The 12111-nt window shown below is 48.4% G+C and overlaps 1 protein-coding gene across 1 annotated transcript; it reads left to right on the top strand.

Moving 5' to 3' along the window:
• Window positions 1-7927: 7927 nt before the first annotated feature.
• LOC142454678 (transmembrane epididymal protein 1A-like) lies at window positions 7928-8815 on the top strand. The gene has a single exon (XM_075555874.1). The coding sequence runs from the start codon at window positions 7928-7930 to the stop codon at window positions 8813-8815; it is 888 nt and encodes a 295-aa protein (XP_075411989.1).
• Window positions 8816-12111: the final 3296 nt, after the last annotated feature.

Below are 12111 nucleotides of genomic sequence, written 5' to 3'. Positions count from 1 at the left end.
TGTCGGACAGTATAAAACATAACAAAACAACATTAATTTATGAGGGAAAGTGTGGCAGGGAGGGAGGGGGAAATTGAGTATAAGGACTCAAGTAGAAAGCAAATGTCTTGAGAATGATGAGGGCAACAAATGTATACATGTGCTTGACACAGTGGATGGATGGATTGTGATCAGAGCTGTACGAGTCCCTGATACAATTATGCTTTAAACTGAAACAAACAAAAGACTAGGATCTTCTGGTTTCAAGAGGCCCTCCTCTAATTCTAAGGAGCTTATGAAAATGCACCTTCATCTGATTATCACTGGAACTGTATCCAGGCTTCCTAACTGCATTCTCCCATCTCTACCGGGTCCCTGGGTCCCCTGGTCCTTTTCTCCCGCCTCCCGCATTTGGCTTTTGGGCAAAATGCTGCCCTTCTGTCTCAGGAGATTGATTCATGGGTGGAGCAGGTTCCTACCTGCAGTTGTTCACATCAGAGGCTGAAAGGTGAGTGACCCCTGGGTGGAGTATGTGGGACAGGGTGGGGTGGCAGGGGAGTTCAGTGCCAGGCTTGAAAGGTGCCTCAGGGGCCCAGTCTCAGGGTTATCCCAGACTCTATCTGACCAGTAAGTCTGGTATTTTCTGTGATTTTGAATAAGGATCGAAACAGCTTAAGAGCCCATCAAGTGACAAATGCATAGACAAACATATACACAATGGAATACTATACATTGTCAAAAACAACCAAGACTGAATCCCTTTTCACACAGCTGAGCCCGGAGGACACTTCTTTTCCACGGCTGCCCATCTTTCCAGGACCAGACAGCCTCAACTCTGTCCTGGGGAATGGCTGCTGGGTTTGGCTCCAACACCCAGCCCACAGCTCTCCAGGGTTCCTTTGTATGAGGCCCTTTAAAGAAGAGCCAAGAAGAAGGAAACCAAGATGAGATCATCTTACATAGACAACTGGATCAATAGATTCAATGGACAGGATCAGGGAGCCGGCAGGGAAGGGCGGGTTCACAAAAAGCACCAGGAAGAAGAGATGTTCTGGGATTGGTTGTGGTGATGGTTCTACAACCTGTGATGGGTGCAGTGAGCTGTCGGCATGTGTGAAAGAGGATCTGTATGTCTGTGAAATCGTTAAGGATAGACACACTAATCGAAAGGAGAAGAAAAAGAAACCGATTGAAAGGATTACAAAGAGAAAGATGCATTTTTGTATGGTCATGAAAGCTAGAACATGTCAGGGGAGACTAATCCCTGGAGAAAGACATCCTGCTTGGGAAGGGGGAGGAGCAGCAGGAAAAAAGAGGAAGGCCCTGGACCAGCTAGAGGGACAGTGTGGAGCTGATTGACAGCAAGCACAATCGTGACCACGCACCACTGGCAGGGTTTGCTCTGTCAGTCATAGGGACTGGAGGGGTGCCAACCGCACTGACATGATGACACCTGACAGCACAGATGGAGGGGCAGGAGGTGGAAATCAGTAACTGGAGTAACCCAGCAAGCCTCACTGCTCTAGAGTCCATTCTGACTCCAGCAACCTGCAGGACAGAGAAGAACTGCCCGGGGAGTTTCCAAGATCATCTATGTCCTGGGGGACCGCTGGTGGGTTTGAACTGCTAATATTCTGGACAGCATCACAAACAACATAGCAGCCCAACCCGTAACCCACTAGGTCACCCGGGATCCTTACGCCCTAAAAAGTAGACACACATGACTTTGGGTGAAGAGAAAGGCAATAGACAACCAGGGAAGGACAAACGACATGACCAAGGCAGGGGAGGGCCCTGGGAAGTACAGGGGTAAAGAGAACAATGGTAAGTACCCTCACAGACGACATCTGAGAGTAGATACAGATGAGGCATGCGAGCTGAACAGCTCTGGGGAAATGAGCGGGAGTCCACGCACCGTGTGTACACACATACCTAAATTGTAAGGCTTGTTGCTCTATTTCACTCTGCAGGGATTGCATTTCTCACTCATGGAAAGTTTGTGATAAGCCTGCATCAAGCACGTCTATCAACGCCATCTTGCCCCACTAGAGTGTATCCTTCTCCTGCCACTCTCAGAACTGGACAATTCTCACAATATGTCAAACCTTTCCAGAAAATACTATTGCTCACTTAACAGACCACAGTATAGTGTGAACAGAACTTTTAGAGGTGCAGGGACACCAGGACGATTGTGTAACTCTCTTTACTGTGCTTTTTGCTTTCTTACAAGGGTCTGGAGTCAAGTATCTTGGAAGAACGCCCATGTGCGTTTGGCATGGGACGTTGCTATGTGTGTATCTGTATGTGCTATGAGTATGTCCGTGGATGTACTGGAGCCCACAGGGGGTGAAGTTCTGAAAATGTCTTAACTGGAACAAAAGGACTTGAGAGAATGAGCCCCCGCACTCATGGACCTCAGTCTTCGGTGCTATCGAGGTCCATTGACATCACGTCATCCCCAAAGATCATGATCCACAGCCTACTGCGCTGAACCTGGCTCAGGACCATGGAGCCAATGCTGATGCATGGCGATCTCTTATAGGTTTCCCGAGACTGTGACTACTGATGGAGTAGGAAGTCCAGTCTTTCTCCCACAGAGATGCTGATGGTTTTGAACTGCTGACCACGAGGATCATAGCCCAACAAGTAACCAGGGCCCCATATAGTGAGTCTTAAAAAAAAAAGACTTGGAAAGGCTTGCACGTGCCATTTATGAGACAACTATTACAGGTCTGTCTAAATAAGATAGGCTGGATGTACAATCTGAAGGAGAAAACACAGGGACTTATGGTTCTAGGGGGACATGGGAGAGAGAGGGGTAGTGGGAAAGGAAGTGGTGTTAACAAACCTAGGGTCAAGGGAACAACAAGTGATCCAAATTGGTGGTGAGCAGGGTATAGGAGGCCTGTTATGGCATGATCAAGGGTAATGTAACCAAGAGGCATTACTGAAACCCAAATGCAGGCTGAGCATGATAGTGGAACAAGAGGAAAGTAAAAGGAAATATAGGAAAAAGCTAGAAGGCAAAGGGCATTTATAGAGGTCTAAATACAGGCATGTACATATGTAAATATATCTATATATGAGGTTGGGGAAATATATCTACGTGCATATATGTATAGGTTTAGTATCAAGGTAGTAGTTGGACATTGGGCTTGCACTCAAGTAATCCTTCAATGCAAGAATACATTTTCTATTAAACTGGCATTCCATGATGCTCACCTTCCCCACACGATTGCTGAGGACAAAGCAGGTGCATAAGCAAATGTGATGAAGAAAGCTGATGGTGCCCGGCTATCAAAAGATATAGCATAAAGGCTTGAAGTTAAACAAGTAGCCATCTAGCTCAGAAGCAACAGAGCCCACATGGAAGAAGCACACCAGCCTGTGCGATCATGAGGTGTCAAAGGGATCAGGTATCAGGCATCATCAGAACATAAAAAATCATATCATTATGAATAAGGGGGAATGCGAAGTGGAGACCCAAAGCCCATCTGTAGGCAATTAGACATCCCCTTAAGGAAAGGTTACAGGGAGGAGATGAATCAGGGTTCTGTGTAGCATCAATGAAACATACAATTTTCCTCCAGTTCCTAAATGCTTCTTCACCCCATCCCACCCGCACACATGCATTATCATGATCCCAATTCTACCTTACAAATCTGGCTAGACCAGATGATGTACATGGGTACAGATAGGAACTAGAAACACAGGGCATCCAGGGCGGATGATCTCTTCAACAACAGTGGTGACGTTGGCTATGCTGGGAGGGTGGAGGTAGGGTGGGGTGGAAACCGGGAACCGGTTACAAGGATCTACATATAACCTCCTCCATGGGGCACAGACAACAGTAAAGTGGGCAGATGTCGGACACTTTAAGATATGACAACATAATAATTTATAAATTATCAAGGATTCATGAGGGAGGGGGAGCGGTAGGGAGGAGCTGATGTCGGGGGCTTAAGTGGAGAGCAAATATTTTGAGACTGATGAGGGCAGGGAATGTACAAATGTGCTTTACACAATTGATGTATATATGGATTGTGATAAGAGTTGTATGAACCGCTAATAAAATGCTTTTAAAATGAGAAGGAAGAATATTTCTTTTTGTTTTGTTTTGTTTTAAACGTTTTATTAGGGGCTCATACAACTCTTATCACAGTCCGTACATATACATACATCAATTGTATAAAACACATCTGTACATTCTTTGCCCTAATCATTTTCTTTTCTTTCTTTCTTTTCCCTTTTCTTTTTTTACATTTTATTAGGGACTCATACAACTCTTATCACAATCCATACATATACATACATCAATTGTATAAAGCACATCCGCACATTCCCTGCCCCAATCATTCTCAAAGCATTTGCTCTCCACTTAAGCCCTTTGCATCAGGTCCTCTTTTTTTCCCCCTCCCTCCCCGCTCCCCGCTCCCTCATGTGCCCTTTGTAATTTATACATCGTTATTTTGTCATATCTTGCTCTATCCGGAGTCTCCCTTCCCCCCTTCTCTGCCGTCCCTCTCCCAGGAAGGAGGTCACATGTGGATCCCTGTAATCAGTTCCCCCTTTCCAACCCACTCACCCTACGCTCTCCCAGCATTGCCCCTCACACCCTTGGTCCTGAAGGTATCATCCACCCTGGATTCCCTGTGCCTCCAGCCCTCATGTGTACCAGTGTACAACCTCTGCCCTATCCAGCCCTGCAAGATAGAATTCGGATCATGGTAGTTGGGGGGAGGGAGCATCCAGGATCTGGGGGAAAGCTGTGCTCTTCGTCGGTACTACCTTGCACCCTGACTGACCCATCTCCTCTCCTAAGCCCCTCTATGAGGGGCTCTCCAGTGGCTGACACTTGGGCCTTGGGTCTCCACTCTGCACTTCCCCCTTCATTCAATGTGGTATATGTATGAATATATAAATATATAAATATATATATATATATATATATATATATATATACACACACACACACACATAGGAAGAATATTTCTTATCAAGAATCTTGGAGTCAACCTCTACCCTAAACCATTTAATATGAACACCATTGATTTCTACATATGAAAATGTCTTCTGAAATGTTGACTGCATAATTTGAAGAAGGAATATGTAGATCTTCCAAATATTTTCGGGGATTGCGATGAAAGCTACCATGTTCACCCCTTCAAATTGCCCTCACACCTTCTATGCATGAGCCTTTTCAATTTTCTTTTTTATGTTCTACTCTTCTCAGGCAGGTTGTGTTCTGGCTTTCTCTGTTTGTCTGTCTGTCTCTCTCGCTTATATAGAGAGAGATAGAGAGATATATAGGTATCACATCCACCCATGACAAAAAGAAAACCCCACTGCCATCGCATCCCTCCCAGCTCACAGTGACCCTACAGGATGGAAAAGAACCATCCCATGGGGTTTCCATACTTGTACATCTTTGAAAGGTTGCTCGAACCACTGACCTTATGAAGAACAGCTCGGTGTGGATCCAACTAGCCAACTAGAGCCTCCCTGGGAGGTTCTTTAAGACCCAATTCTTTTTTTTTATTTACATTTTATAAGGGGCTCATACAACTCTTATCACAATCCATACATATACATACATCAATTGTATAAAGCACATCCGTACATGCTTTGCCCTAATCATTTTCTTTCTTTTTTTAAAATCTTTTTATTGGGGCTCATAAGGCTCTTATCACAATCTGTACATACATCACATGAGCAAAGCACCCTTATACATTCGTTGCACTTGTCACTCTCATAATTCACCTTCCACTTGGGTTCCTGGAATCAGCTCGTTTTCCCTTTTTTCCCCCCCATCCCCCTCCCTCCCCGATCCCACCCCTGGTCCCTTGATAGTTTATAAATAATTATTATATCTTATCTTACACTCCCCGGCGTCTCCCCTCACCCACCTCCCCCTTGACAATCTCCCAGAGAGGAGGTTACACATAGATCTCCGAGATCGGTTCTCCCTTTCTACATGCCCTTCCCTCCTGGTGTCGCCACTCCCACCGCTGGTGTTGAAGGGTTCGTCTGTCCTAGATTCCCTGTGCCTCCAGATCCCCACTGCACCGCTGTACATCCTCTGGTACAACCAGGTACGCAAGGCAAGGAAGGATTGGGGTCATGATGATTGGGAGGGGAGGAAGCGTTCAGGAACTAGAGGAAGGTTTTGAGTTTCATTGTTGTTACACTGAACCCTGTGTGGCCCATCTCCTCCTCACTACCCCTCTGGAAGGGGTGTTCAGCTCTCTACAGGTGGGCATTGGGTCCCCATCATGCACTCCCCCTCTTTCACGGTGATGTGATTCTCACCACCACCCCATCTTTGATGTTGGAGACCTGGTCTCTCCTCTGTCCTTCATGGTCACCTATGTTGGTGTGCTGCTTCCGTGTGGGCTCGGTTGCTTCTGGGCTAGATGGCCGCTTGTTTGCTTTCAAGCCTTTAAGTCCCCAGACGCTATATCTCTCAGTAGCCGGGCACCATCCGCCTTCTTCACCACACTTGCTTATGCACACTTTCGTCTTCAGCCATTATGTGAGGAAGGTGATCACACAATGATTGTTTTTGTTCCTTTGTATCTGCTACATGGTCCATTCAACACCTTGTGTTCGCTTAGGCCGTGTGCTTCTTCTCTGTGGGCTTTGTTGCTTCTGAGCTAGATAGCCGCTTATATGCCTTCAAGCCTTTAAGACCCCAGACGCTATATCATTTTTTGATAGCCGGGCACCATCAGCTTTCTTCACAGTTTCTCTCACAGTTTCAGATGTTAGCAGTCTGTTTACCGGGCACCGCCTCGAGGGACAGGCTTTCAGCCCCTCTCTCAGCCTGGAAAAAGGCTTTCCATCCTTCTTTCTCCAGCTTCTTCCTCCAGGATCCTTAGTTCATCTCTGCTTCTCTCTCACTTGTTTGATCTCTTTTCTCTCTAAAGACATTGACTCACGATCATCTGACCTCTAAAGACATTGACTCAACATACAAAGTACATGAAATCCGACCTCACTCACTGTGCGAAGGCAGCCGCTTCTCATGTGTGGTTACAGCCATAGGCGGCTACCACAAATCACATCCTTTGTAGGGACACAGATCAGTCCACAGCAGACAGCTGTTTTCCTTCTTTTATCTTTGCAGCTCCTGATCTGATATTAGTCACAGAAATCATTGGGCAATGTCAGGACTTTAGCGAGGAACCATAGTAAGAACAAGAGTCAAACGAATACTGGACACTGCTCTCCACTGAACACTTGCTATGTGCCTGACCCTTGGGAACACATTGGTCAGGTTGATGATAACAACGGTCCTGAGAAGGAATGTCTTCCTCTTCCACAGAGCAGGAGGCTGAGGGTCAAGAAGACAGAGTGATGTTCCTGAAACCGTGTGATATGGCAGTGTCGGGGCTTGAAATTCTGTCCCTTTGCCTAGCACTAACTCCAGGCTTTGTAACAAACGGATCAACCTGGAGCCTTGTCCCGGCTCTACAATGGTGTCTGACAGCTGCTGAGAATTTTAATGAGAAAGCAAGATGCTGCGTGCTTGACACAGAAAAATGCTCAATAGGAAAACCCACACACCCCCACCTGCTTTTTGGTTCAGTTTTGTTATTTGTTTATCTGCACACCCCTTTTTTGTTGGGGCACTTGCCCTCTTTACACCCCCAACCCACCCGCACTCGCTGTGGAGCAAATCCCACACCAAGCAGAGGTACGTTGAATTTAATGATGAAATCGTGAAGTGTCATTAAGAAGTTTGACAAAAAAAAAGAAGAAGAAGAATTCCACCCTGGAGAGTGACTCAGCTTGTTTCCAGTTTACCCAACGAAGGGGCAAGGCCAGTGGGAGGTGTCCTATGTGGAAAGACTTTACCAGAGCATCTCCCCAAGGCTCAGTGGCAGCTTGGAGGAGGCTGATACTCTGCCAGCTCTCACCTTGTTGGCACCGGCCGCACACCGAGACCATGGGTACCTTTGAGGGGCACTTGGTACCAGGAATATTCTTCCTGGTCTATTCCCTCTACTATTCAGTGCTGGTCTCCCTGGCCCTCCTACGGAAACAGAAGCACATCAAACCGCCTCTTCCCCCAAGAGAGAAGCGTGAGCGGACTTGGTGTCATCTGGGGTTTGTGGAAGGATCCGTCAAGTTGATCGGCGCCCTAGTCAGTATCCTGGGTGACTTCTTCTATCCTCTGGGGGTGAACCGTCTGAAGATAATAGACTGGGAGGACCCTCACCGACCATTCGTGTACAAGGAACACTGGCAGCACACCACCATGTTCGGCTTCTTCATGCTCAGCGGCGTGGTGGACGTCGTGAGCTGGTTTTGTCTGGCACGGCAGAAGCCGCATTTGGAGCGGGCTGCCGAGGCCCTGGCTTTCTATGTGCTGATGCTGCTGATGATCACTCACTTCGAACACAGGAGCGTCCTGGAGGTCCGAGTGCACATTCTGTTCCTGGTGCCCACCTGCCTGTTGGCGTTGGTGATCACCATCGAGGTCTGGATCCCCGACCAGCCCCGGCTCTGGGTGCTCAAGAGCTGGATGGTGCTGGTGCTCAGCACCTGGCTGCTGCAGTTGAGCGTGCTGTTGTACGCGCCCCCTTCGGGACAGCCCTGGAGGTCAGAGAACCCCGAAGACCTCGCCTTCGTCACCATCTTCTTCACCTGGCACCTGGTCTTAGGGGTTGCCATCCTGGCCGTCATCTACGGTCTCTGCAGTCTCTGGCACCACCGCTGCTCCTCCTTCATCAAGGGTTCAAGGGCCAGGTACCAGCCATGCCCCACGGACCCAAGTGGGGAATTGCTACTGAAGCCCAGGGCAGAGGCTGCGCAGTTCGGTGGGATTGTCTAGGGACAGAAGCTGTTTGGGCTCAGCTTCTTCTCATGAGAGCAGTGAGTTTGCCCACTGGGTTTGGAGGGTGGATTCCATCCTGGGAGCCAACTTCCTTGTTCCTATGTAAACCTTCCAGCTCCTGGGTTGGTGCTGGACTAATTGCTCTGTTTTCTCCAGGTGGCGTGTTCTTGTATCTCCTGTCCCTTAGTCTATATGGATCTTGCAGGATCCGCCCCCCCCACACACACACTTACCTACAGGAAGAGAGGACCAAGACAGCTGTCTTCATGCTGAGAGCTTCAGGGATGCAAGTGGAGGGAAGGCCGGGGGGGATGGAGGACTTGAGGGGGCTCAGTGCAGGTGAAAGAGGAGCCCAGTGCGCAGACTGCTGAGGGCTTGTCTCTTTCATGTCTCTCGACTTTTGTGGGCTTTTCAACATACACAATAAAGGTAGCAGATTGAGGACCTTCTTTTATAAAACTTACAATGGAGCAAGATGACTTCTGGGTCTGAGAGGGGGACGGATGAGAGGAGAAGTGCATGCGTGTGTGTGTGTGTGTGTGTGTGTGCACGCGCGTGCGTGCATGGCACGCTCATGTGTGTTGGTTGCTTAGGAGGGTGTCTGGGGGCGGAGATGGAGGTGGGTTGGCTGCCCATTAGTTTAACAGGGATTCAAGACTGGGGAGAAAAGAGATCAGGGAGGGTTTTCAAAGGTGGAGACTTTGTTAGACAGAGGAATGACCTCCAGGACTCATGTGCACCGTCCTAACACACACCATGGTCTTTTCTGTTGCCTCCGGTGCAGGACTGGGCAGAGAAAAGGGAAACCAGAAACCTGGACACTTCCAGCCCAGTAGTAGGTTGTGTGTTGTGCTGCTAACTATGCAGTGACCGGCTGGTCCTCAGGAGAAAGATGAGCTTTCCTGCTCCTGTAAAGAGTTACAGCCCTGGAAACTCATAGGGGTCATTCTACCTTGTCCCATTGGGGGAACTGAGAATCAGGATGGACTCAAGGGCAGTGAGTCTGGTCAGACTGGGAAAGTCAAGCAGGGCTGGTGATGTAGTGGACAACGGGTTGGGTTGCTAACAACGAGGTCAGCACTTGGAAAGGACCAGCTGCTCCAAGACATAAAGAGGGGGCTATCTTCCCAAACTTACATTCTCAGAATCTCACAGGCATAGTTTTACCCCTCCCTTACAAGGGTCACTAGGAATCAGAAGGGCAGGGAATTTAGTATTTGGTAAAGCATAAGAGATATGTGGTGGACTGCTCACCCACAGGTCAGCCATCCAAACCCACCAGCACGATGGAGGAAACAATGCTGTGGTCATGGTGGAACCCACGGTGGCGGCACTCTTACGTAAGGGCTGGACTGCTGAGCATATGGCAGCCATTCAAACTCAGCAGCCACTCCATGGAACAAAGATCAGCCTGTCTGCTCCAGGAAAGAGTAACAGGCTAGGAAACACACAGAGGCAGTTCTCCTCAGTCCTATAACTCCCATGAATCAGAATGAACGATGACTCTGAAGTTAGCTTGAGGTTGGTAGGGAGAGGGGCAGTGAAAATGAAAGAAACTGTTGATAAGATTGGTTACTGCAATAAGCACAACAGTGAACTCAAACCAGTGACGGTAAGGATGGGTCAGGATGGGGCATCATGTTGTCCTATTAGACTCTTACATACGTGAGGTTGCCAGTTGTTCATGTGGAATCAGCAGCAACTAACAACCACACTGGCACCCTCCTAAGACTTCCCTAGGACAATCCACAGGATTGAATGTGAATGTGTCGAAGTAATTTCTCATGCCATGATTTAATGCTCAGGGCCTATCTTTATCACCTAAAAGTACTCCTGTGGTCCAGGAAATAATAATTTCTCAGTCTTTGCGGCAGCTAGATCATCTCCTGTCAACTGAAGCAAAGGGGGTAGAGTCTAGCCTGTCAACCAGGTCATAGCCAATGAGGCCTGTGTGGGCATGGCCTTCTCCTGAGAATTCTGGGAACTCCTGTCTTCCTCCCTGTGGGCGGGACACACACTCTCCATGCCAGATGGAGCTGTGGTGATGGAGCCAGAGTCCTGGAGCTAGAGGAGCCACATGGACACCCACACCAGCACCAGTACTAGAATGCTTCCACCACCGCTGGATCCACAAGACTTCCTGCCCACTGGCCTGTCATCTTCCTGCATTTGGTGTCATTGCATGTGTTGTAAGAGTCTGAAGGGAAAATGATACCCTGGTATTGGACATATAGGCTAATCTCGGACTTATGGACTTGATCTAGATGGGGATGGGATCTTTTCTTAATATACAATTACTCTTTATATACAGCTCTTTCTTATACATGGACACAACGACAGAGGCCGGCTGGAATGTGAGTGACCGACCTGGTTCCTCTGCTGTAAAACACTGCAGTTTTCACCTCTCTCAGTAAAGTCTGCTGTATGAACCCCTGTGTCCGCTGCATGATTCTGGGAAGCCAGAGCCCATGCTCAGGTCTGGGTCGGGTTGGTGGCAGCAGGGAGAGGAGCTGCCACGGAATGTGGGGTGCCCACTACAGTGAGGGCTAGCACCCCCAGAGATGCAGATGGAGACTTCTCCTGGTGCCCCCTTACTGAGGTCCACAGTGCTCCCTGGGGCATGGCTGGGAAGGGGCTGGGGGCCTCCGAAGATGCAGGGGCTTAGATGAAAAGGCGTCTATAGAAATATCAGCCCGGGGGAACTTGTAGAAAAGCTCTGTTATTTTGTCTCTCCAAATGAGGAAAGGAAGAAAAAAATAGAGAACCCCAGTGCCATAATTTCTGGCTCATGGAGTCCCCTATGGGGCACGGTGGAATGCCTCTGTGGGCTTCCAAGGCTGTCAGTTTTCACAGTGGATTCGAAATGCTGACCTTGTCATTAGCATCTAAACATAGACCCCACTATGCCACCAACACTCACTGCCATCAAGTGGATGCCAACTCACAGTGACCCTCTCAGACAGGGTAGAAATGCCCCTATAAGCTTCTGAGACAGTACTGTCTACAAGAGTAGAAAGCCTCATCTTCCTCCAACCAACCAACAAAGCAGCAGCCTGTATAGAGGACAAGGGAGAATGACCCCTGTGAGATTGTGAGACTGTAACTCTTTGCAGGAGTAGAAAGCCCTGTCTTTCTCCTGAGGAGCAGCTGGTGGTTTCCACCTCGTGACCTTCGGATCACAATCCCACGTGTAACCAACCTGTCATCAGGGCTCCTGTTCCGCCGTGTAGATGGCCTCCTCTTTCCCCTGTGGATGTACTGGTGAGTTTGCCTTCCTTGTGCTTAGCAGCCCA

Source organism: Tenrec ecaudatus, chromosome 8, assembly GCF_050624435.1.
Source record: "Tenrec ecaudatus isolate mTenEca1 chromosome 8, mTenEca1.hap1, whole genome shotgun sequence".
In the NCBI taxonomy this organism is placed as follows: domain Eukaryota; kingdom Metazoa; phylum Chordata; class Mammalia; order Afrosoricida; family Tenrecidae; genus Tenrec; species Tenrec ecaudatus.
The sequence above is the reverse complement of the archived record's forward strand: the minus strand, read 5'-3'. Positions and strand labels throughout refer to the sequence as shown.